Raw genomic sequence first — 26,994 nt, 5'->3', positions numbered from 1 at the left:
GTATTTTTTAAAGCGAACAATCGTAACTCAAATCTTTGCTTCTGGGGATTCTACAAATGTTTTGTTTTTTTAAACCTATGTTGCTACAGTATAATCAGTGATTCTCAAACTTTTTTATGCCAAGGGCCCCCACAATGATATGTATTTGGCCGTGGACCCCCATCTCAAAATATGTTGTTTGAGGTTGTTAGAAATGTGATTATGACTCATCATCATTTGAGCTAGAGCCTGCGAGTGTGTGAGTTTGCAAGTGACGACGGTAAAACGTCTCAACAAAAACAAAGTACCAACCAACGCGTTTCTGTGAACCTGAACACCCTTTTCCGCTTTCGTCAGTCTTTTTTCCGTATCTTAACAGAAGGCACATTGCCAATGAGTGAGACACTGACTTTCAGAACAGGTAAAAAAAAAAAAAGAAGGAAAAAAAAGGCACCCATTAAACGTCCCTAGGCTGTTTTTCTATGGACTCACAAACGCTAAGAGAGAGAAGCGAGAAACAGGGGCTCCACCCAGTGGAAAGCGTGCAGCTGTCCATGTTCTCGGTGAGAGAGGGCAAGAGAGCCTCCTCCATAGCAACAGGCCCTCATAGCAACTACTTCTCTTTGAGTGAAGATGGCCTTGGCTGCCATTCAGACACAGTGTCCTGCATGGCATTAGTGCTAAAGGAACAGGAACATTTTGTAATAGAATATTGTTGTGTATCAGTGCTGTGTACCGCAAAATGCAATTCCGCCCGGCGTCCTGTGCTTGATGGATATGGTTCATGGCGCAGGTGAGTGGAGGCCGTGGCCAGTTCTCTCGCGAAGGCTTTTGGAAATTCATCACGACTGCAGCTTAAGAGAAGAGCGAATTCATCCCATTTCAAACGACGCGTTGGGGGGAGAGATCGAGAAGAGAGGTGGAAATCTACTGAGAAGAGAGAAGAGCAGTTCTCCAAACTTCAGAAGTCATGTGGACAGCAACAACTCTGGAAACATCTCAGTCAGGGAAATATTTGTCTCTTCTGTGCTGGATTCTGTCCCGAAGGCTTAGACGCACGTGCGAACTCACGTGAGCATGCACATGCACGTGCTCACTCGCACGCACACACACAACACTATCAGCATCCTCACACTTTATATGATGAATCATTCAAAATATGGAGCCTGAAATGAGACCAGACAGACAGGACAGAATCTGGGCTCAGACCAAGCCGGCCATGGCCAACCTCAAGTCCAATTTCAGACCCACAATGCAGTGCTTTGATCAGTCTGTACGCTTGATTTAGAATGCCACTGGTGACCATCTATCACTCCCACACACACACACACGCACACGCACACGCACACGCACACGCACACGCACACACACACACACACACGCACACGCACACGCACACGCACATGCACACGCACACACACACGCGCACACACACACACACACACACACACACACACACACACACACACACACACACACACACACACACACACACACACACACACACACGCATACACCCATAATCATACTCATCCATGCAGGCCTTGCTGGAGCAGTCAGGCAGAGCATGCTGGGATTTCGACAGAGTGAACCCAGCCAGCGTCTGCATTGTGAAAGCCTAAAGTCTAGCCTTAAATGCCCACTCTCACATACTCACACTTTTAGTTTTTTACCTAAGTAAAAGTACCAATACTGCAATGTAGAAATACTCTGTTACAAGTATAAGTCAGGAATTCATAAGTTTACTTGAGTAAAAGTACAAGTATTGGCATCAAAATGTACTTAAAGTACCAAAAGTAAAAGTACTCATTGTGCAGAATATCCCATTTCACAAGTTTTCAAATGTATGAAATGTATACAAATCTTTTGAAAATAGCAGATCTACAAGCTCACAATGTGAGCTTGTACGCACGCACGCATTCACGCACGCACGCACGCACGCACACACTCACACTCTCACACACACACACACACACACACACACACACGTCTGATGAAGACTTTCATCAGGCATCCCATCATCATCTAACGGAGAGCACGGTGGCTCAAAAACGCATAGCTCTGGGGATGTGCGTGTTCTCTCTCCGCTCGGTTCTGAAGTGTCTCTCATCATGGCCTCCGTGTCAATAATAGAATTTCAATCAGGAGAGCAGATAAGCCGTTTCATCTCAATATCTCCTTTTGAAACATGATAAGTGTCATACATGAAAGTCTCCTTTGTGCGTCTCCCTTCAGTCACAACTCTTGGCTGTCAAACTTCACCTTCGTTGCACTCATGCCTGATTTATACTTGTGCATCGTGTCACGCATAGCAAATAGCCGATCTACGAGCCGATCTTATGGATCAGCTATTTTCGATGCGCTACACCGTTGTGCAAAGTATAAATCAGGCATAAGTGCAACCACAGTGAAGCGATTAGGCCTAGGGCGGTATCAAGGTAATAAAACATACCATGGTACTACATAGAAATTCTCAATGCACGATTTTCAACAGGATTATTGTTGGAAAATGGAATATGACATGAATTTACCACAAGAGGGAACTTGAAGAACAGAAGAATTGTTTGGAGGTAAAAAAAAAAAAAAAAACAGTAAATAATTGTCAGATTAATTCAGCTCAATAGGTAATTAAATATGACTAGATATGACAATATTACCGCATCATTTTATAGAGATTACTTCTTCCATAACCACCCACATCATCTCCGTTCAGCCCATTGATGTGTCTGTATCCACCGCGGCAACAAGTGTCATCAGGTCCTCCAGCAAGGCATGCTTAATCTATGAAGGACGTTTATTACCTATTTAGTATTCATCATTCTATGATAAGTATTTAAACCCAGCAAGACTCGTCTAAGTAGGTTAATTGCATATTAGACGCACAGTATTGTAAGATAGACAATGCCATACAGGCTACAATGCCTTCTATCACCAGCAGATCAGCTTTTACTTTTTTTCTATTTTTACAAAAATACTGTCATATCGTTGCTGTCGGGCCGAAACCTCTTATCTCCATATTCTAACTTTTGTGTTTTTTTATTTTATTAATGACCTGCTTGATCATACTACAGTCACACAAAATAATCAAAAGTAGCAGATCCACAGCCTGTCATAGTACAGGCTATACAATGACTTCACCAGCAGAGCTTTTCCTTTTTATTTTTTTTACAATTTTTTATTTTTATTTTTACACAAATACTGTCACATTTTACCATATACCCAGCTGAAAAGTCAGGTTTGTAGGAAAGAAGGAAAAAATAGATACTGCACATGCCTAACTTGGACACCTCAGGTTTTTGATCATTGCTGTTGCTGACCTAGATTTGTCAGACTTTTGGACAACAATAGAGAATAGGATAGAATAGGTGAATAGAAGCAGCTTTGTTGGTGTAATGTTGCCCAGGGTGACACTCACATAAGAATTATGAAACTACAGTGGAATAGGAAAAAAAATACAATAAAAGCAGTATATAAAAGGTATGTTGTATACATTTATACATTTTTCAATTGTCACAGAATTTGAATATAATTTCATGCAACTGTGTATACCGTCTATGCTCTATACTAGGTCCGCTCCTTTTTTTCCCCTCAACACCAAATAAATGCCGATCTTCACGCTCAAAATGTGCCACAACACTTCATTTTCTTACCAGAATATGGACGCTAGGGTTCATCTGGTTAATACGGAATATAACTCTAATCACGTCATGCTGTGAAAGTAAAATCCATCCAGTAAATCCAATAAAATCATATAGTGTTAAATGCCAGTGGGGTTATAAACTCTGGGAGTGTTGGGTACATTTGGTTCCATTTGTAGCCTAACACTCTCAGAGTGTGTACACAATAATATGTGTTCATGAACACAATATAACCCTGTTTGATGACTGGACTATCCTGTCTTTAACCTTTCTACATCTACAGATGTCTTCCCTCCAGGTTCCATTATGTTTTCCTGTGATATAAGCTTGTAGATCTGCTATTTTTGAACAGCCAAAGACATCTAAAATGACAGATGCATTCCCAAATTGAATGGGTTAATAACAAGAGAAGGCAGCTTATGTCACTGTCTGTCCAAAACATCTCAGCTTTGCTTTGCCACTTTGGTGAGTCCTTAAAGGAGTCTTTCAGTATAGCTCTGCTGCAGAATATTATGACAGTAGTTGTTGTTCAGAGGCTATTTATTGTAATTGTCAGTCACTTGGCACACACCAAAGGCTGTGGTGAGGTGCTGAGAGAGTAAAAAGGTACACAGGTCCATTTGGAGTTCATAAATTTGAGCCCAGTGATCAATCAATCATTAATTAAATTAGCCAGTCTAGCCAAAGAAGGCAACATTATTTCATGGAATTAAGTAATTAAATCAACTCATCTCCGCGTGAACCAACTACAACAATATTCATGTTTACATTCACAAGTGCAACCAGAGAATAATGAATCCATTTGTAACTTTGAGAATGTAATCAACACTGAAAAGTGAGTCAATATTCTCAGACAATAAGCACAGTTACCAATACTGACAATAATGAAGTTGAGGGCCAGAATGGTGGGGTTTTTTTCAGTCAGTGGAGTTAATACAGCTTACTGTCTCTGCTTGAGCCCACACTGGTGAGGATTATGAAGACTTACACCAGGATGGGAGAGCCGTGTTTACTACAACTCTTTAAAAAGTGTGAAACTTTCACTAGCTCTGCTGACGGATTTTCAACTGAACAAGATGAGGACTGATAACGGCATGGCTTCCCTGGGAATATTGATGTTGATGTCACAACATGTCAACATTTGGTGGGGACGGTGGATCTGAGTCTGAATCTTCTGAAGTCATGAAATATTCATACACAAAAAACATTAAAACATTAAATCACAAAATATGAAAATATTGCATATTGTATCACATGATCATTGTTCAAGGTTCAAGAAGAAAACCTGTAAACATTAAGTTTTTAATATTAATGTTATATTATCATTCAAATCTTACTGTTTTGACAATTTTGGGGCGGCCCACTTGCTGTATTGTGGTAGACGCAGTAGTTCTACAATTTTCTTTGTGCCAATTGGACCCCCAAATTGATATGTATTTGGCCTTAGACCCCATCTGAAAATGTTTTGTGCCATGCAGGGACCCCCAGCAGAGAAAATGTATGTTAAAAAAGAAAATTATTCAAAAATAGCAGATGTACAAGTTTGCAACGCGGCTCGAAGTGACGTGCTGTGAGCTTGTAGATCTGCTATTTTTTAAAAGCCAACATATAAATGGACACAGCGGTTAAAAAGATTGTGATGCTACATTTTTTGCTGGGGACCCCCTGGAACCCCCTCAAGGACCCCTGGGGGTCCCTGGACCCCACTTTGAGAACCAATGGGCTCGGCACACGTACTTGATGCCCATGAGCCTGAAGAAATCAAAAAGTTATTTCTCATATAGGCCTACACAGTATTCTGGGGGAGACCTTAAAGAGTGTGTGAGCCCCAGACAGAGATGGTTATTAATAATGGATGAGAAGCTGAAATTGTGTAGCAACCGTTCAACCTTATGGGTTACACAAAAATAAAAGAGTATTTGATATACTGAACTGGAATCAGATTGAGGTGATGAGGATGAGGACTGCAGGATTTGTCTGGGGTACATGCGTGTGCGTGCGTGCGTGCGCGTGTGTGTACGCACGTGCATGTGTGCATACGTTTCTGTGAATCACAGACTGCAATGCCTCGATGTGTGTGATGAATCCCTTGAGAAACAGAGAGCGGGAGCGAGGGAGAGCAGAGAGGAGAGTGCAAAAGAGAGGGAGTGAGACAAGTGAACCTGAGCTAAAGATTTGCACAGAACATGTCTCTGCAGGAAGTGGGGGTGTGAAAGAAAGAGCGAGGGAGACACAAAGGGATAGACAGGAGGTTAAGTTGAATATAAATGTTATAGAATGATGTGGTAGAAAACAACCTCTGCAACCCCAGAGGCTGTTGGATGAGCACATGTATGAATGAATGAATGAATGAATCCAAGACTCACTCACTCACTCACTCACTCACTCACTCAAACACGCACGTGCGTGCGCGCACACATTTGTATTACTATACTTGTGAGGACATCAATATTTTGCCGCGTGGCATCTGTAGAATGACCCTGGTGTCTCGAGGGACCACAGTGGCGATTCTGGAGTGCCTCTCCACCCTGCGCACCGTCTCGTCATTCTGTCGTCCGTCTGTGCCCAAGGCCGCAGCCCTTTGACTGACTGAGCACGCTCAGTTTGAGGCAGCAACAGGTGTGTGAGTGTGGTGAGCAGGAGGAAATCACCGCAAACCACAAAGGAGGAAACTGCTATTAAAAAAAGGAGGTACTTCAATCTCAAAACATCTAGCTCCCCGCTATGGCGCTACCTCACAGCGTGAGGAAAAGCTTGTATAATTTAGCTATTTGTAATTTCTTGAGATTATTATTTTTTTGCATATAATGCCATGCCCAAAATATGGACGCACGGTTTAAAGTAGTTAAGTCTTGCTGTGGGTTTTATAACGAAGAGTTTGTGAATAAATAATACAGTATATTGATCCATTTGAACCACAGGTTATTATGTTCCATTTCCTGAAAAGTATTGTTTTTGAACGTACAGGTTTTCACCTGACAGCAACAATAGGGTGATTGTTATTAGTGCATAGGTAGACCGTTATTATTGTCTATAGCAGGCCGAAAGGCATGGCCGAGACTACAGTATGTTTTGCACCCTGTCTGTCTGTCTGTCCGTCCGTCCGTCTGTCTCTTTTATGCCCATATAATACACCAGAGGTCACCTACTTCGCACCGCCGATCCGACCGATATGCCCATATTATTATTCATTTATTTTTAATTTAGAGTAGCCAATTATTTTTAACCCACAACCTCCAGGTGGACAGGGACTTTTTATGCCCATATATGGAGATCCCTGATGTCATCAGTATATGCCCATAAATGAGCATGCCCCCTTTTGTGCCCATATACGGAGTGCTGACTGGTTTGTTTGCGCCTGACGCCATGACGACACATTGAGGTTAGACAACACACTCCATATTTGGGCATAGCTGCATTGGGAACTCTTTATATGTTAATGGCTGAGTCATAGTGACATGAGCGTGACGACATGGTCCGCCGGCCCTCCCTTTTAACACATTGAGTGCCAAACTGCAAATACACCCGTCGAGTGCCATAAACGAGAATGCAATTTATTTTTTTCCCACAAGGGTCGCTCTAACGCAACTTAGGAATCATCCTAGGCCCCTGTAAAATGGAATGGACGGATGTGATGTGACAAGGGCCCAAAAAACGTCTCTTCCATCCTCTCCAGTGATAGGATCTGGAGAAAAAGGGCCATATCTCCATATCCTTTCACCGTGGTGAAAACAAGTCATTTCCGATGTGCGATCACTCTGCAATGGTGGATTGCGTTAGAAATATTATTGTTCCAGTCGTTAGTCGGGACCCTCGACCATCGTGCACACACCCTTTATTTACATCCGCGTCCTCGTGGAGGTTTCTACAGCTCTAAATACATCAGCGTAAACGGTAAGAACAGTGGCACTGGACGTACCCTGTTTTGAAAAACCTCTGGTACTTGATGTGTTAACAAAATGCCGCAAATCATGAACGCAGCGTCCGATTGTGGTGAAACTTTGCATGCAGGCGCACTACGTTGAGGAACAAATGTCACAGTCAAGTGATCAAGACGGACCAGTCCGATTTTTCATATTCCATCTGATTGGCGAATTCCGAACATTGCTGGCCCACAATAACTAACTGACCTGGCAGAGACCTGTGCTCCTAGGAGCACTTTTTCTAATTTGAAATGCAGCTTGGGTGGGGGTGAGTGGGGGGCGCGCTGCTCACTTGGTGTTGTAGTTGGCGAAACACTGGTTGAGGGGGTTATCTGGTGATTTCATCCATTCTTTCTTAAGCATGTTCTTGCGCTGCGCCAGCCTCATGCCGGGGTTCTCCATCTTCATGCGGGGCATGTTGTCCTCCTCGTAGGCGGCGAAGGCTGCTTTCATCCTGCGCTCCGGGTGCCGGTCGAGGTCTTCAGGGCCCATACCGAGGACAGCGATGGCATCCTCTATCGTTCTGGCCTCCACTGAGCCCTCGTCGGGGACGATGCGGTTGACGTTCTCTTCCAGAGGAAGCACCAGGTGTCTTGGCTCTTCCTGTTTGTGCTCTGTCCTTGTCTCCTCGATCTGAGCCCGGGTCACTTTACCTCCGGCAGGAACCTCCCTCGCGGGTCTGCTCCTGAGCCCGGCACTCTCCTCATCCAGGAGTCTCTGGTTCTCCTTCTTCCACTCCAAGGCTTCGATCCTCCTTTTCTCCTTGTCACCCTTCCTCTGCTCCTTTCTCAGGACATGTTTGTCATTCTCCTGCCAAAGAGCGTCCTCTAACTCCTGCTTCTTGTGGGCGCCGGCCACCACCTTTGCCTCGGCCTTGCGGGCTTTGGCTGAGGCCGACTTGGAGTTCTCACCCTGGAATTTCTTGGGCATGCTCAGACCACTCTTCGGCTAAATGACAAAATGTTGTTGTTTTGAAGAGGAACCCTGCCAACCTCCTCTTTTAAGACAGCCTTATGACGTATCTATAATGACATGTTAATGTCATATTTTTGCCGGACCCAGGGGGTCTGGCTTACATGAGGCTTTGTACCTGTTTTCTCCATACATGGGCATGGTCACTTTGTCCTTAGGCCCCAGCCATAAAAGTCTGTCCCCCTTTCGTCCATACATGGGCATGTTTTGTACCCGTTTTCTCCATACATGGGCAAAAAACAGGTTTTGGTCACTTTGTCCTTAGGCCCCAGCCATAAAAGTCTGTCCCCCTTTCGTCCATACATGGGCATAGACACAGGCTGAACGTCATGTGAAGTCTGGGTCTGGTAGAACCAGGTCTCCTGGTCTTGTTTCCTATTTCGTTATTATGAATAAAATCCCACCTAAAACGTGTCTGCACCTCCCGCTGTAGGTTTTTCTGTTCACGGCAGAAATTTGCTTAGGCCTGCCTGCCTCAATTCCTCCAGACAACCCAGGATGCAATGGCTGACCTTACCCAGTGCATCCTGGGTTGTCTGCCATGAAGGGATGTACACCATCGCCTTGGAGACCATGCTGTCTTCTTTCTGTGGTGTCTGTCCGTCTGTCAGCATCCCGCCGCTTACAGCAGTGAGCCGCCTCATGGAGCGACGAGGGGAGGAGTGAGGGGAGGAGCGAAGAACAGGAACAGGAGAGGGGAGAGTAGAGGGAGGGCTGCTGACGGAGGAGGACCCTGCTCCCTGTGCATCCTCCTGGGTTGTCTGCCATGAAGAAATGTACGTCATCGCCTTGGAGACCATGCTGTCTTCTTTCTGTGGTGTCTGTCCGTCTGTCAGCATCCCGCCGCCTACAGCAGTGAGCCGCCTCATGGAGCAATGAGGGGAGGAGTGAAGGACAGGAGCAGGGGAGAGGAGAGGAGATGGAGTGCTGCTGACGGAGGAGAACACTCCTCCTGAAGCCTCCATCACACTCTTGTCGATGCATGGCTTAACTCCTACCATGAGAGACTCTCCGAACACCTTCCCGTCTTTAGACCGAGCTTTCCTGGCCTGGAGGACAGACTGGTAGTGCAGGTGCATCCAGTTACCTTTATTAGACATGGTGTGTTTAAGGATGTTTCCATACTGAGCAAACTGATTTAAAATGTAAGGCGCAGATTCGGATGTGAACCCAAACACGGTGACCCAGGTCGGGTCCAGATGGTCGTCGGAGCACAGGGCCTCCCCCTGGCTGTAGAATGGATCAACCTGAGCGGGAGACATTCCCTGTCTACCTGAACTACTGTAGGACAATGGTCCTAGGGGTGATGACGGCCGAGACAGGAAGGAGAAAGGCTGCTTGTGTGAACCGAGTGCAGTGGAGGTCAGGTCGTCGTAGATACTGCGGACGGGCGGAGCTCCACTCTTGTCTTTGGTCAACTGGCTCAACTTTTGTCTTTGGTCTACTGGCTTAGGGGCGAGCTGAAAGCTTCTGTGCTGTTCGGGGGTGGGGGTGGACCGGCTGAATGCTCGTGGTTGGGGGCTAGCAGGGGCAGGCGCGTCCCCCATCAGAAAACCAGGCAGGAACTGTATTCCATGTCCAGGTTTAGGGGAGATGGAGCCCCGGGTCATGGGATCAGAATGCGCTTGTGTATCCATGGATGATCCGTTAGTAGATCTGTGTGCTTTAGTTTGACAGTGAAATAATGGTTCTGGATGTTAATTTACCTGGTTATAAACAAACCTCACACTGTCTTATGTTTGATTTACAACAGGTCTTGTAAGTATCTAGTGACAGGACCTGTGGCAATGGTGTCCGATAAGATCTGGCTTCTCACTAAGACTGCAATTCATTATATATACACTGTCCGGCGGGATGCTCTCATCATCCCAGTGATGTCACGATGAGCTCTGGACAAACACACACTTGATAGATATTGAACCTTTCCTGTGATGTCACCTTCCATAAACTCCACCCAGGTGTTTAGATTTGTTGATGACATGGTATTAATGTGTAATATTTTCTCTGTTGATGAATTGAATACATGCCACAATGGAAACAAGTCCCCAGGGATCTTTTTGTGTTATCCTTTTAGCCTAAATGTCTTACTGTACCACCGTGCTGTTTACATTTCTGTCTAATTAAGTATTATTAAATCAATCAATCAAAAACCCACTGGACCAGTCGCAGATGTGACTTAGTCAGTGCCAAAGATTCCCTTTATACACTTCCATTTGATTGGCTATATTTCATGTCCTCAAGAGTAACTAGTATGATGTACAGTACTGTACATAAATATACTCTGCCTTCATGTAAGCCAGAAGTTCTCAAACTTTTTCATGTCAAGGACCCCCCAAATGCATATATGTGTTTGGCCGCGGATCCCCGTCTGAAAAGGTCTTGTGCCAGGGAAGTGAAGATTTATGTAAAAAATGTAATTAAATTGTAAAATAGTCCATGTACAAGCTCACAGTGCGGCACGAAGTGACGTGCTTGTGAGCTTGTATATCTGCTATTTTTTAATAGCCAATGTAAAAATTAATAAAGTGGTTAAAATTGTTGTGATGCTACATTAACTACTTTTGCTGGGGCCCCCCTGGAACCCCACCAAATACTCCTGGGGGTCCCCGGACCCCACTTTGAGAACCACTGATAGCTATTGCTAAAATGCCTGAACTGTAAATTGAGAGCATCTTAACATCCCCTTTTCTCTTACGGAGCAATTGACAAATGACATTTTGACACTAGTTTGAAATCTGTCTTTACATGAAACCCTGGGCCCAAGAGTTCAACATTTTCATCCCTATCCTTGGGGATCAGATTTGCATTTTGGGTGTTCAAAATATGATCTGATTAATCAAACTTATACTTCTTATTGACATAATGCCGAGATAATTCTATGATCACAGATCGGATATCAAAGTGATCCAACCAATATGTTGGATCACTCCTTCAAAACATTTTTTGTTTTCGTTTATACTGTAACTACCCAAAATCCAACGTGACAAGTGGTACACACTTTGGGGTACAGTAGCCTCTCATGGTGGATATCTGATGCTGGAGTCAAACATATATAGGATTAATCACCACGTACAAGGCCCTCAACAACTAGGCTCCCCGCTACCTCTCTGAGCTCCTCCACCGCCACGCCCCCTCCCGCTCCCTCAGGTCGGGTGATGCCAACCTCATGGACATCCCCAGGACAAAGAAAGAACCTGGGGTGACAGGGCCTTCTCGGTGGCCACCCCCTACCTATGGAACTCACTCCCAGGTCACATCAAAGCTGCCCCGACCCTCGCCTTTTAAAACCCACCTTTTCAGACTTGCATTCCCTACTTAATCTCCCCTTTTTACCTTTACTTAAATAGTTTAAAACGTTTTAATATATTTCTTTCCTAATGAATTTGTTCTCTCCGCCAGGAGAGTTTGTTTTCACTTTCTGAAACTGGGACTAACATTGGTCAAGCCTCACGTGACACGTGACTCTCCGCCAGGAGAGTTTGTTTTCACTTTCTGAAACTGGGACTAACATTGGTCAAGCCTCACGTGACACGTGACAATACGGTGAAATAGTGTGATCCGATTGGCTAGTGACGTATAGCGGCCTATAAAATACATGTGTCACTTTGAAAGAGTCTGTGCCTCTTTCAAAGTCAGGTAAGACAGTTCCAACAATCCTGCATGCAAAGCAGATACTTTAATTAAGCTAAAGCCTCTCTAGATGGGAAGGCCTCGATCCTACAAATGCTTAGTTAACAGCTAAGCGCCCAAGCCAGCGAGCATGATTTCGAGTTGACATGGCTGAGAAATGGACAGATAGGACACTTACACAGACAGGAGGGATAGGACACTTACATAGACAGGACGGATAGGACACTTATACAGACAAGACGGATAGGACACTTATACAGACAGGACGGATAGGACACTTATACAGACAGGACGGATCGGACACTTATACAGACAGGATGGATAGGACAGTTAGAACATAAGAATTAGAACATTCCCAACATTCCCAAGACAAGTCTGCTGGCGGAGACTTGTGCTCCGAGGAGCTCCGAGGAGCACAAGTCACTAAATACGTGTGTCACTTTGAAAGAGTCTGTGCCTCTTTCAAAGTGAGGTAAGACAGGAACAATCACGAAATGGCTGAGAAATGGCGGATACTGTAACAATTGGATAGGACACTTACACAGACAGGACAGATAGGACACTTACACAGACAGGACAGATAGGACACTTACATAGACAGGACGGATAGGACACTTATACAGACAGGAGGGATAGGACACTTATACAGACAGGACGGATAGGACACTTATACAGACAGGACGGATCGGACACTTTCACAGACAGGACGGATAGGACAGTTAGAACATAAGAATTAGAACATTCCCAACACAAGTCTTCTGGCGGAGAGTTGTGCTCCGAGGAGCACTTTTTCTAGTTTTTATTTTGTTTTCGGTTTTGTAAAGCGACTTTGAAAACTCAGAAAGGTGCTATATAAATGTTATGGTATTATTATAATTATTAGGATCTCCTTTTAAAGGTGAAATATTATGCTCAGCAATCTTTAAGAATTTTCCAGGCCATGCGTCTCTGGTTTCTGGGGACTGTAGCTACAGACAAATAGGCTTCAATGTGGGAATTTTCTATTTGTCTCAGAAAAATACAAATCTCAAGTTTATGGTGTGAGATAAAAAAAAACATAGTTACACATCCAAATATTGGCTGTGTATTTAGCTACAGCCATTATCTATGCAAAGCTCACAGTGTGATTCTTTGTGCTTCTTTTGCATTGCATTTGCATAGCATACAAACGCTTGATAGTATAGTTAGACTTAGTGACAGAGTTGTTTGTCTAGACTCTAGCATACACACAGTTGAGAATGAGATTAGGCTTTGGGAGAGAGTTGTTCATGCACAAATAAAATAATTATTAAACTGCCCTGGACCATAGCATTTGAATTTGCTTGATATTCCCATTTAAATACCAAGCAAGAGGAAACAAAAAATCAACACTAGTCGCAATTCTGCTTCGGGCCTGAGAATACTGTGCCTTCAGTAACAGTTGAATAGATTCCAATTTTCCACCCATGACTAAGTCTACTCATATTACACTTCATTCTGAGGCTCATCCCTATTGTGCAAATACATGTTACTTCATCCAAAATATTCCCCAGACTCAAAAATGCACCAGGCCAGGGCCTCCCAAAAGCTAAGAGCTCATGAATACCTCCCAAGTACCGTTAGCAGAGTTTATGCATTCACTGAGAAGCAGAGTGAAAATAGATATACAAGCTCAACGTGTCGTGGCGCACACCGCTGTACGACAGTATAAATTCTGTATTATTTTCCGGAGATGGCTGTAATTGCAACCTGCAGTCTGATTGCGACATACATGTATCAACGATAGATTATGCGTTAGCACATCGAATGTGTCAGGGCTCCCATCTATGCTAGTTCACACTGCTATGAAATGCTATCCACACACACACAAAAACAGAAACCTGCCTGTCACCTCCTCTATGTGTCAATATACCCAGGACGGTTTCATACAGCACTATGAAGTGCAAGAATGCTTTTACAGTATGAAAGAATTGTCATGGAAGAAAAAAAAGTTTGAAACCACTGGGGACTGTACAAGTTTTGCCCGTAGCAGCAGCCTTTTGACACTCTTAATTTGATAGGATTTCATTCCATTTTTATTTTGCAACTAGAGGTTCGGCACACCTAGGTCGCACTGCAGATCTGACCGATATGTCCACATATGGATATCACTGATGTCATCTAAGTGATGACATCAGAATAGCATGTTGAAGTTTGATAAGTGTTGATGAAGTGTATAGGACAAATGTTCTGAGATTCATCAGACTTAAGTAATAATCATGATGAATAGGCACATATATGTCAATAATGGAAAAGTATATCAACAAATGGTTTTGAGGGATGAAATCCTATCAGTGTGACTAAGGACCCACATGTCAAAGTCTGGTATGGTCTTTGCATGCGTTTTTCCTCTTGAAGAATTAACATAATCATTCAGGCCTGTCCGTACTATGCTTCAACAAATCAAAAGTACTACGGAAGCAAAAGGCATGTTTGCACCGCCCAGGATCTGAGAACCTGGCACACAGAATCATATCTGCCCGTGTATAAGAACCATTTGTTCTGTTGTGTAAAGCGAATTTGAGTACCAAGAAAAGTGCTGTATTTGGATGTATTATATTATTTAGGTCAGTCTCAGTTTGTATACAGACACATTCGAGATGCATGCTGGAGTTTCTCTGCAGCAAGAGGATGACTGTGCATCAGGCTGTACACATTTCTCTTCTATACTGTATATCACAACAGAAGAACATCTATTTATATTGAGTATGTAAATAGACTATTTAGTACACCGCCTTGTCTAGGATCAAAATAGAACTTCAAAGAGCATGAACAAGCCCCCCACCCAAACCCAAAATAACACAGCAATTTCTTGCTGATTCAAATGGACCAGCTGCAATCAAAAACACCAAATCAGCACCCTGCAGGCTAAAGTGGAAGCAAAATATTATATACCGACAAGCTATATTTAGACCTATAGCTTTGGTCATTCTCGGGCTCTGATCAGCTGCGGAGTAGAATAATCGTTATAGGATTTTCAGAAAAGGGATCAGCTGTCATCTACAAGGTTTATGGAAGGAAATTGCTTTGGCACATGGAGCAGAGACAAATATTAAACACTTGAACACAAAAAAACTAAAGGCAAACCAATATTAAATGTAAAAGTAGTTTAGACACACCATGTTAGATCCACAAATGTCAGGGGTGGGGCTTTTCTTGAGTGGTGGAAACTAAGTAACTTAACAAAACTCACTTAAGTGCTGTACTTAACTATGCAGTTGAGGTACTTTTACTTTAGTAATTTGATTTTTTTTTTTACAATATATACTTCTACTCCTCCATTACACTTGATGCAAGTATTGTACTTTTTTACTTCACTACAAATTAACAGCTTCAGTTCGTAGTTACTTTGCATATTTGATGCAAAATACTTTTGTACTTTATGAACATTTGAAAAGAGGACTTTTACTTGTAACCGAGTAATTTTACATTCTAGCATTGCTGCTTTTACGTAAGTAGGTAAAAAGAAGAAAGACAATCTGAGTACTTCTTCCACCAGTGCGTCACACACAAACACACCAGAAGACAGCAGGTTGAACTGAAGACACTTTTACTTCAGAAAGAAGTCAGTAACAAACAATGATAGGCAGTACATATCATTGACTTCAACCATGACAGACAAAAGATAATTCCTCAGACATACTCAAACATCTGGTTCTAAAAAAATTAAATTATCAGGGTTGTATTCCAGTCCTTTAAAACGCCCCTATTGCATTCCACGACTTTGAATTTTCAGGTATTATATTAATGGTCATAGCAGTGGATTCAATTGCCAAGATTAAGATAATCACTTTAAGCCTGATTCATTCTTGGTTGTGTGCCAGTGTCTTGCACCAAAAATAGCAGATCTACAAGCTCATAACGTGTCGCAGTGAGCTTGTAGATCTGCTATTTTTATATGCTTCGACTGATACTAGCACGCAAACCAAGTATAAATCAAGCCTTACCATTCATTGGAATCAGTTTGAAAGTAGATGGAAGTGCTCAGTGGGAATGTGGGTGGAAAAGGTTTCCACCCTGACAACAAAAATTGAAAAATCTAACACTCAATCAGGGGCAAATGTGAACAGGCATCAGTGAGTGATCACATTAAAAGTGATCAAATGTAGAGGAAATTTGCACAGAAAAGCTAAACGGATTCCTCCCAAGTGTGCTTCCTACTGTATTTGTTTTACTTTGGGCAAGCAGCTAAAACAATATATAATATATAGTAAGAACAGTGAATATAAGAACAATGAACATATCTTGCTTATCTGATGATCAGCACAGATGGCTGGTACAGCAGTACATATGCTATTATCAACCAATATTCTCCATAAAGCGAACATTCAGACATCTCAAACAAGTGCTTTCCACTCCGAGTTAAGGCTAATTTATGACTCTAGTAAAAACGGTGCTGCTTGCCATCAAGAACAGATCTAAAAGCTAACCGTTGCATCGGCTCGACAAGCGACACCGTTGTGCGATTAAGCTTAAGAGCAAAGTAGGGATAATTCAGACCATCGCAATGTTTCTCCTCAACGTTATGCTAGATTGTACGATGGTATTGCGTGACAAAAAAAACACCCCCTCTACAAGGTCACAGACTTGTAGATCGGCCATTTTCGACATGCAACATCGGCGTACGACAAAGTATAAATCGGGACTTGAAGCGGTTTCATCTCGTCACGAATCTCTGGTCGGAACTAGGCTTTAGTCTTTGTATTCGGTGTACTTCTTGGCAGAGCCCTGCACCTTGCTGGCGGGGTACTTCAGTCGGTTCAGGGCCATTTTGCGCAGGACGGCTTGCGGGAGGTCGACGCGGCATTTCTCCGCCAGCTCCACCAGGTAGATCATGACGTCGCTCAGTTCCTGGGCCAGCTGCTCCCGCTCGGAGTCCGTCCAGTCGGGCAGACCCTCCGCCACCTCCCCCCGCCACTGGAAGAGCTCCGACACCTCTCCCACCTCCCCGACCATGGCCAGGAGCAGGTTCCGTGGCTGGTGGAACTGGTTCCAGTCCCTCTCGTCCGTGAATTCTGCCTGCATCCGTCGAATGTCCTCCAGCGTGGGTTCGCCGGTGAAGGTGAATCTCTGGGTTGGTCCGGTTCCGTTCTGCATAGAGTGGGGAGGGAACCTCAGTTCAGGGCTGGGCGTTATGGACAAACGCAAATATCCCAATAGTTTTGACAAAATACCTCTATATCAATATTCTGATTATGATGTGGGGATAACTATACTGTAGATCAGGGGTCTTCAACAGGGGGTCCGGGACCCCTAGGGGGTCCTCAGAGTTACTACAGGGGGTCCGCCAAATCTTTGTGTGATATGATGTTTTCTTGAACCCTAGCATCCCTATTCTGAGGAGAACTTTAGCCAAAAATAGCAGATCTACAAGTGTGAGTTGTAGATCTGCTATTTTTGGCAAAGAGGTGTTTGGTGTAGAGGGGAAAAAAGAGCAGACCAAGTAAAAAAGTTGAATCTGAAACACAATTTTATACAATGTAGAGGGGGTCCCTGCTTCATCTCTCTCTCTCAGCTAGGGGGTCCTTGGCCTGAAAAGGTTGAAGACCCCTGCTGTAGATGCTTACTTTAAATATTTACACAATCATCTATGAGCTTTTCGATGAATAATCATCAATAACTTTTGACTATACTTCCTGTACCATTGTCAAACTTGTCAATCAGTAAATCAAGCCTATAAATTAACTGAGTGTGTAAAGATACAACAGCTAGAAGTCAGGAAAGTTCCAAAACTACAGAAGTTCACTGTAATGCAGCCTTTAAAACTGCTACCCAGAACTTATTTAATGTATGACATAAGTTACAGATTGCAGCTCCTTTAAAACCATGAAGAGGTAAAGGTCTCACTTGTGCCCATATCATAATATCCCAATCTCAGCCCTCCCATATCTATCTAGGCCAGGGCTCTTCAACGTTTTTCAGGCCAAGGACCCCCTAGGCTAGCTGAGAGAGAGAGAGAGATGAAGCAGCCAGGGACCCCCTCTATTTTATATATAAAATTATGTTGCAGATTTGTTAGTTATTTTTACTTGGTCTACTCTTTTTTTCCCCTCTACACCATACCTCTTTGACAAAAATAGCTGATCTACAAGCTCACAATGCTGTAGATAGATCTGCCATTTTTGGCAAAAGTTCTCCTCAGAAAAGGGATGCTAGGGTTCAAGTGATTGATTGATTGAATACTTTATTTAGAAGTTTGCAGAGAAAAAGCACAAGTACAGTTCACAATACAAGGTCAACTAATAGGATTGAAAAAGCCCAGAAAAGCCGCAATGGCTTGTTTCAAATGGGGTCCTCACGTACTCTAATCATGGAGTAATATGTGTTTAATGTAAAATATATTATCATTTCCCGGACCCCCTGTTGGATACCCCTGATCTAAGCTATAACAATATGATATATTGTTACATTTTTAAACAGTATTACTATTACCTCAGTTGCACCGTTCACATGAACCGCGTTAACTTTCTGCTTGTTGTGAGCTTCATCCGTGTGGTTGGAAGGACTTGACAACACACCGTTCAGAGCCTGGACATCTTTACCGTTCGTCGCCATCATCCCGTTTGTTGATGTTAACACTTTGAAATGTACTTAAACCTTAAATGTAATTGTGGAACAATCTCTAAATTACGCGCTTCAAGATCACCATGCAGAGAAGTCCCGCCACCAAGTCCAGAGGAGGATGTGACGTACCCAGTGTCGGAACTCGGAAGAAGACACAGGCTACGTTTTGACGCATTCTGGTTCTTGTAGTTCTATAATATGACATTATATCTCCGAGCTCGCCCAAATAAACTGCATCCCCCATAATCCTTCACGATAGCAGCTGCTCTCGGCAACCAGTGTTGCCATGTCTACTTATTATAAGCGACATTGGGCTTGTTTTTCGGTAAAGTTGCTTTTAAATATTGGTAGTTGCGGGTTGGGCTTGTTTCTAAAGTGTAGTTGCTCATGTTGGGCTTGCTGTGTAATGTTGTTTAAACCAGTGGTTCCCAAACATTTTCATGTCAAGGACCCCCAAAATTGATATATATTCGTCATTTTGCAGACACCTTACTGAAATATTTTATGCCATGGTTGTTAAAATGTTTTGAAAATATTCCAAATTTTTCACATTTTCTTGATTTCTTTTGAAAATAGCAGATCGCAGTGAGCTTGTAGATCTGCTATTTTCAAATAGCCGACGTGCTCCTGTGGTCGCTTCTTTAGGGCTAATTTTCATAGACCTGGTTGCTTGTTTCTCTCTCTAAACCTGGCAACTCTATCGGCAACATGGCAGCCTCCTCTGGTGTCCTGCACATCAACAAAACAATGACGTTTTATACTAAAACTACGTTCAATAAACTACACAGTCTGTGCGTCGTCAGGCTAATAGGCACGTCCGTTCCACGGTGCACAAGTCAACCGCAGGTGAAAAGAAAAAGGTACAGTTAAGTACTAATATAACACCGACTGTCACTGCACACACTCTTGTCAGTAGCCCTGAAACAGAACTTCAACCTGGTGTTTGCACTTTCTCCATTTCCATCTACATAAACGTTCAAATTTCAAATATAAAGTGCTTACCCCGTGGCCTCAGATGTTAAAATTATGTTCGGGCCCTCAGAAGTACCCGTATCTTCCGTATTGTTCATTAAAAAGCATTTTAATCTGTGCGGTGGCCATTTTCTCATAGTTATGTATCAGAGTGCAACACACCTCCCAACCAATAGGGTCGCTTAGTTGATATTATGGCGAAAACACTCACTGAGAAAATGGCCATCGATCGGATTAAAATGCTTCTATTGAACAATATGGAATATACGGGTACTTCTGAAGGCCCGTACATAATTGTAACATCCGTGGCCATAGGGTACGCACTTTATATTTGAAATCTGAACGTTTATGTAGATGTACGCGTTGTAAATGGAGAACGTGCAAACACTTCGTTGAAGTTCATCCATGACGGTCGTGACAGTATGCCAGACGACCGTGTGAGATGCATTTCTCTACCTTTAGTAGTTTAGTCTGTTTCGCTTGGTCCCCCTTGAATAATATAGATTGTATATCTAATATAGATATACATTGTACATGATAGATATTGTATAAATAATTACAATTTATACATTATATAATAATATAAATACACAGGACCTCAATGGAAATAAGCCATAGTCTTTTTTGGGGTTATCCTTTTAGCATCCTTTTGTATAAATCTGTGCCTCTGTGCTTTTTGTTTTGCAAACTGTCAATAAAGTATTCAATCAATCAATCAAAAGTATCTGCAGTAGCTCAACACAGTTCACCACATAATACTTTGCCCACCATTCTGCTGCATGAAAGTATATTATTTATTAGCCTTGGATCAAGACTATCATAGATGTATTAAATGTCAGACTCGATAAAATTCAGCTATGATAGTCTTGATTCAAGGCTAATTCTTTATATTGCTAATTCATTCTCCTGTTAATATTCTGTGTATTCTATATTCTATTTTTCCTCTCGTTTCAATATCCATCAGTAAGGCAGGGATGTGTAAATTCTAAATGATCTGTATATATGATATTTTTGTTGTTGCACACTTAATGTTATTTAAAATTGCCTTCACATTAGTCTATTTACACTTTATTAGTTACTGTTGTTGACTACCCTTGTATTATAACATTATATCATCTACTACTTGTATTATTATACATTGTTTTGATATATGCTGGACATTACTGGCAGAGTATTATCACTCATCAACATTTCACTGCACGTACAGTACAACATGTGGCAAATAAACCCTCTTTAATCTTGAATGTAAATGAGTAATATGACTTAGTTCTGTCCAGTCTCAGTGCTGGCTCATCTTTCTCTGTGTGTCTTATTTGTACTGCAGTGCTCCCCAGGAGTTGGTATCGGTGGTAGGGCTGGAGGTCCATGCACAGATCCAGTCCAACACAAAGCTCTTCTCAGGGTCTGAGGTTCGATTCATGGCACCACCAAATTCCCTGGTGTCCTTCTTTGATGCGTCGTTACCCGGCACTCTACCGGTAAGGTTGTTTACAGCACTGTTTCCCATGGGTGGATCGCGGATCCATTTTCGTGGGTCGCGAGTGAATATCCCTTTACTTTGTGTTATTCTTTTTTAAAGTTTTTCTAAAGATTTCCACAAAAAAAACTGAAATTTCATTAGTTGAAAACAAATTCAAACATTTTTCAAAAACAAGTTCATGAATAAAATAAAAATAATCAAAGAAATTGGAAAACAAATGTTTAAGAAGTAGTGAAAATAAGAAGATCTGCAAGCTCGCAACTTGTAGATCTGCTATTTTCACTAGTTTGGGTCCTGGGCAAATATCTATACATTTGCCCAGTTTGGGAACCACCTAGGTGACTTTTGTTTAGTCGCCTAGGTCTGGGATGTACAGTACAGAATTGGCTGTTAAGCCTTCGTTGATGTAACTTGATAAGACAGATGGGAGATGGCAACACGTCTATCTTATCTTATCTCGGGCTGAAACTAGCAATTATTTTCTTAGCAATTATTCTATAAATTAGATTACGTTTTTGATTAATCAAATAATCAAGAAGTATTTTTATTTTACATAATTTTTATGTATGTGTATATATATATATATTCAAAGATTTGCACAAATTTTCACGAGTTTAAAAAAAATAGCAGATCTACAAGCTTGTATATCTGCTATTTTTGAATAGCCAAATAAATCTAAAATGACACTGATGCGTTCCCGGTCTTAATGGATTAAATTAACTCTTGCAGCCCTAATCTCATCTGATGGTATATTATGTCCTCAGGTCATCAACAGAAGGTGTGTTGAAGCAGCAGTCATGACAGCACTGGCTCTCAACTGCACCATCAACAGGAAGTCCCTGTTTGACAGGAAGCACTACTTCTACGCCGACATGCCAGTGAGTAGCTCACAGTCCCTGCCTATCTACTCAAACGCAATTATATGAGATAATCACAATTATTTTTCATTATGTTCAAATGTTAAAACGTCTGCAGCTCTGTCTGTCTGTGGCCAAAATCTGTTCTGCCCGGTTCTCCTCAGTGGCTGGAGCAATTGATCTGCACACAGCCATTGACCATTACCATGTGCGTAAAACAAGCGCTGGTGATGCCAAATCCGTGAAACAAGCGGACCATGACGCGCGTGTGGTGCTCATATCCCCCGATGGGTATGGTCTAGTTAAATTTGACTTACATTTTGTAATGGTGACACACTGACAGCCCTATGTGTAATTTGGCTGTCCAGCCTTCAGTAGTGTCCGTCTGCGTCAGAATATAGATGTATGTAATGATCCTCTCCTGACGCCTTTTGTCTGTTTGTTTGTTATTTAGACTCTTTCAACTTCACAACACGTCTCGATGCGTTGTGACTGTACATTTGCTGGTTCTATTCCTATATAAATCCTTTATTTTTGCCTCAATGTAATCGTGTAAATATCATGTATGCGCACACATGACATTTACGCGATTAAATTGAGGCAAAAAAAGGTTTTCTTATTTAGGAATAGAACCAGCTTCCCAGTGATCATCAGAAAGAGGGTGGTTGAAGCAGGCTTTCTATCTGTTATGGATTATGGAGGATTAATTTATAGGAATGCTGCTCCCTCAACTTTTAGACTCTGTCTATCATTCTGCTCTCAGATTTATTACTGCCGATAAGTATGATACTCACCACTGCATTTTATATGGTAATAAAGCGGGCTGGCCTTCTCTGGCAGAGGTGAAATATACATTTGCTAGATTGGAACAAACGTTTGTCCTGATGAATCTCCAAGGACCAAAACTCTTGTGTTTTTAAACTCTTAAATCGTTGCTGTCGAATGGAAAGTCATTATGTCCAAAACTGTTAATTTTCAGGACTCAAATTCAAAAATAGCAAAGAATTGCAGATCTACAAGCTCAAAACACGTCACAAAGTGACACGTTTTGAGCTTGCAGATCTGCTGGTTTTGCTACTTTTGCATTACAATATAATATGACATAGTAGGGCATTCAATTACCAGAAAACCCCCCCATAAAAAGTTAGATTATGGAGATGAGAGGTTTCTGCCCGACAGCAACGATATCATAGAGTACATCCCTAGATTAGACTGTCCCATGGGCAAACGTGCTGACTGGCTAGTCCCACACGTCTAAACCAAGTGATCACCACGTTGTCCCGAGTTTGACCTCCTCGATAAAACTTTCTGATTAGAGCACACGTGAAGGGAAGTTTGACGGCTATGAGTGAAGCGTTTTGGTTACATTATGCGAGCGCTATTGAGCCTCCATTGTCTCGCACAGCTGTGCTGCATCATTGCTTTTCCTTTGTCGTGAACCGTCCTTGTTCCCCCCCGTCCCCAGCACAACGTTCCCGTTCAGCTGTCCCATCCCCGTGGGCTCTAATGGAAATTGTGAGCGAAAATGTCGCTGAAGCAGCGAAAATGACATTTCCTGCCCCATACAGACAAATGACACAGGAAGCCGTTAAAAAAGAAAATGCCAGTGTGTTCCCACGTATTGCCTCATTTCCTTCAGTGTACCTCTCCATTTCATATTAGCCACAGGACATTGCACTTTTCATAGCTTTGTTGGTATAATTTGGAGCCAGTTCTCCTTTATTCACATACTTCCAATGGTCAGAGCATGGTTGGGTCGTAAAAAAGAAATTAGCACACAGTAAAATTGATAATTTAACTCCGAGAGTGTACAAATAGATCAGCTGGGAACTAGGGGTACATTTTGTTACATTTTGTACTCACTCAGAAAAGCATCCCAGCCAATCCATTTTTTTGCAATGTGTAACAGATATTGATTTAATGATGCACCAAACAGTTCCTGCAGAGTGTGTTGCCGTTGATGTAAACAATTCTCACTCTGGTGGTTAATAACTGGTTATACATGTTACTGCCAGAAACGATCACGAACACTCTTTGAATCAATGTCAATGTCTCAGGCACTCGTCTCAAAAATACTGGATTGCCGCTTTTCATTGTCTGCCTAAAATATATTTGACTTATAACACCGGTACATCACAAAACACACCGTGTGCACTCAACAGCACTGAGCAGCCTAGATATATTTGAGATAATGACAAAATTGGCTTTCCACTCTCATATTTCCATTCGGCTGTCTAGTGTTTTGCCAGGAACACCTTGCTGTCAGTAATGCAATGCTTGCATGGCGAGTAGGCTTCACTTGCCCTGAGAGCCCCTGGGCAATGTCACCAACATTAATGTGACATTCTGACATGTTTGGCAAGGAAGAGACAGTTACAGCCAGGAACACAACTCACCCTTCTGTAACCCCTTCACAACTCAAGTTCTTTTGTAGGACTTACACAGTTAATCGAATTAATCGATTATAAAAAATACATATTTTGCAGACATTTTGAAATTTCCTTTTGTTTTCCTTTTCTGTTTGACACCGAAAATAATCTACAAGCTCAGTCACAGCACGTTGCGATGCGAGCTTGTAGATCGTCTGTTTTCTGTATTTTTGTGCAACACCGCTGTATGACAAACTATAAAACAGGGCTTAAGTGGTTAATCAGACTAATCGATTTAGTAGATTATTAAAAAAAAAAGACGTTTTGTGGTGATTGAAAATTATTAAAAAAAACACACTTCTCAATTATCTGATTGATCAAAAAAGTAAGCGATAGAATAATCGCTAATAATCAATAGTTGCAGCCCTAGTGATTGTGGTAAACAAAGTCAATTTGTCCCTACTACAGAATGATTGGAATGCAAAGTCCTTCTCCCCTCAAATCATGTTTTTGTTTGGTTGATGTCTTTTTGAAAATGGTAGTTTCTTTGGCTGAGTAGTAGACACATAGCAAATGTTAATTGTTTTATATTGCAGCTGAATGTTGCTGTATCTTCAAAGTTAGAGCTTCAGTGTTTCCCTAGAAAGGAATGACAAGCGATAACATAAAACATTATTGATCCTTGAGGGGATATCTGATGATCGTTTCAGCAGTCAGGAGGGAATAGGAGGACCTCACCCAACACAGCTGCAGTAGAAACAAAACAAGATTCAGTGAAGGAATAAGTACATAAGTCTAAACAGTAAACAAAATAAGCTAATAATGAATCCTCAGACATTCATTGTGAATATAGATACAGTATGTCATAGGGGTGTGCCGATATATCGTCCCGCGATATATCGCGATACGTTTTCATGATTATGTATCGTTTCCGCGTTTTTGAAAAAAAAAATGAAAAAAAGATTAATTATGCAAAATAATAATGCAAAAACAGAAGTATTTGTTTGCAATTGCTTTCCCCCCCATATATTTTCATAATAAAAAAGTGTCATATATCGTATTGTATCGATATCGTGAGCCCAATATCGTGTATCGTATCGTGAAATTAGTCGGCACACCCCTAGTATGTCACAGATGACTGACAAGTGACGACACAAGTTGACCACATGAAGTCCCAGATCCTCATAGAAGCCTCGCTGTTCCACATGATTTGATTTCCTTTTCTTTCTTCTTCTTCTATTGGGTGTGGGTGTATGGGGCGGTGTTCCATTCTGTTTGCCATGTGTCCATATTTACATTTGTAATCCATTGTTTGTGCACCGTAATGCCTGTTGATCCAGTCAGCGATTTGCGGCGACTTCGGGTGTGCGTCGCTGCACATTTCTGCTGCTCAGTAAAGAGTTGTCTGATCCAGTGTTGCGTTAAACAGCCTGATGATGAGCAGTCATACAGAGGCGGTTTAATTTAGGCCGGTAATAATGGGAGACTTCCACATTAGGCCCAAGATCTGAAATATAATCCACGTCTGTAAAAATTAATCAACACCAAGGGGCGCAGAGAAATTAATCCAGTCAAAACTTATACACCCAAATCGAGTTGTGCATTATTGATATATGCAACTATAAATCGCTGATTACATTTCTGCGGCATGCGGCCGATGCTCATTAAATGATTAATGCGGCTCCCGCTGACTTGCCGTTCCTTGTTTGAAATGAGACGGCAGGCAGGGACATGCATGTAAAGTTTTTATAACAGCTCTTTAATAACATGCCCCAGTGACTCCACACTAATCTACCGGCGCGAGCACGTAATTACAATTTTCTTGAAATATTAAGTTTTCAAATAAACAGACGCGGGCATGGATATGGAATCGTTGACGTTTGTTTAATGAGTGTAATTAATCTCTTTGTGAGGCACGGTGCAAGTGTAGGGGAGGGGAGTAGCAGTTACTTGGTGATGGCAGGCAGAGGCGCGGTTGAATAGCAAAAACTTTTATCACCAGGCAGTTTGTCAGGCACCTATATAGCTCTCGGTGCAGGGTCCTGACAGCGTATACTGTATCGGAGTTACAAGTGGATAAATGAACACCACATATTTTACTGTGTAGGCTCTGGGCTTCCATCCAATAATTAATACAATACAAAAGAAGTGTCAGATCATTTTGGTCTCACTTTCACTCACATACCATTGATCTTATAATGATCTTGCATTTTCCCCCTCCTCTTGCAGGAGGAGGGAAGACTTTTGTTAATTTCGGTGGGGGAAATTCAGTTTCAGCTTAATCCAGTGGATGGCTGCTAAAAAAAAAACATCTTTCAATCCGGCTTCCTGATTTTGGAGGTGATTTTTTTTTGTTTTAACTTTTCGCCTGTAATGAAATTTTCACCATATTTCTTTCACAAATTCTCAACAAATTGCTCAATCTCAGAAAACGTCGTGATGCGTTGTGAGCCTGTAGATTTTTCGTTATGAATACAGGTGTGCTCATTGGCGTACCTTGTTGGGCACAAAAAAACACTGCTATAGAGGAGGGGTGGACAACCTTTTCGGGCATGAGACCGTTTTCCAAAGCTGGTGAGATCTACCATCGAA

At 42.2% G+C, this 26,994-nt stretch overlaps 4 protein-coding genes across 4 annotated transcripts in view; 1 reads left to right on the top strand and 3 right to left on the bottom strand.

The window, feature by feature from the left end:
* Positions 1-7,828: 7,828 nt before the first annotated feature.
* Positions 7,829-8,470, bottom strand: LOC311060712 (coiled-coil domain-containing protein 124-like; the record flags this gene model as incomplete). The annotated part of the gene is made up of 1 exon (XM_084079011.1): positions 7,829-8,470. The coding sequence occupies one exon, from the start codon at positions 8,468-8,470 to the stop codon at positions 7,829-7,831; it is 642 nt and encodes a 213-aa protein (XP_083935137.1).
* Positions 8,471-8,955: 485 nt separating this feature from the next.
* LOC311054116 (nucleoporin NUP35-like) lies at positions 8,956-10,122 on the bottom strand (the record flags this gene model as incomplete). Its single annotated transcript, XM_084069996.1, has 1 exon — positions 8,956-10,122. The coding sequence occupies one exon, from the start codon at positions 10,120-10,122 to the stop codon at positions 8,956-8,958; it is 1,167 nt and encodes a 388-aa protein (XP_083926122.1).
* Positions 10,123-15,693: 5,571 nt separating this feature from the next.
* dctpp1 (dCTP pyrophosphatase 1) lies at positions 15,694-18,818 on the bottom strand. The gene is made up of 2 exons (XM_084083166.1): positions 18,593-18,818; positions 15,694-17,251 (listed from the first exon to the last, which is right to left on the bottom strand). Exons 1-2 carry the CDS (start codon positions 18,716-18,718, stop codon positions 16,853-16,855), a joined length of 525 nt encoding a protein of 174 aa, XP_083939292.1. The 5' UTR covers positions 18,719-18,818; the 3' UTR covers positions 15,694-16,852.
* A 621-nt stretch (positions 18,819-19,439) lies between these two features.
* The window catches only part of LOC311063568 (glutamyl-tRNA(Gln) amidotransferase subunit B, mitochondrial-like), a 33,361-nt gene continuing 25,806 nt past the window's right edge, over positions 19,440-26,994 (top strand). The window contains exons 1-3 of the mRNA XM_084083061.1: positions 19,440-19,584; positions 21,021-21,174; positions 21,941-22,054. Of these exons, the coding sequence (XP_083939187.1) occupies positions 19,472-19,584; positions 21,021-21,174; positions 21,941-22,054 (381 nt within the window). The 5' untranslated portion in view covers positions 19,440-19,471. The remainder of the gene's footprint in view (positions 19,585-21,020; positions 21,175-21,940; positions 22,055-26,994) is intronic.

The sequence above is a fragment of the Gymnoscopelus microlampas genome (genome assembly GCF_963454915.1).
Source record: "Gymnoscopelus microlampas genome assembly, chromosome: 2".
Taxonomy (NCBI): Eukaryota; Metazoa; Chordata; class Actinopteri; order Myctophiformes; family Myctophidae; genus Gymnoscopelus; species Gymnoscopelus microlampas.
This window is presented reverse-complemented; position numbering and strand designations above follow the sequence as displayed.

Bases quoted from the DNA above. Each gene is read 5' to 3' on its own strand.
- dctpp1 (XM_084083166.1), bottom strand. From the start codon at position 18,718: ATGATGGCGACGAACGGTAAAGATGTCCAGGCTCTGAACGGTGTGTTG. The intron at 17,252-18,592 runs GTAATAGTAATA...CACTCTATGCAG, and splicing joins ATGTGAACGGTGCAACTGAG to AACGGAACCGGACCAACCCA.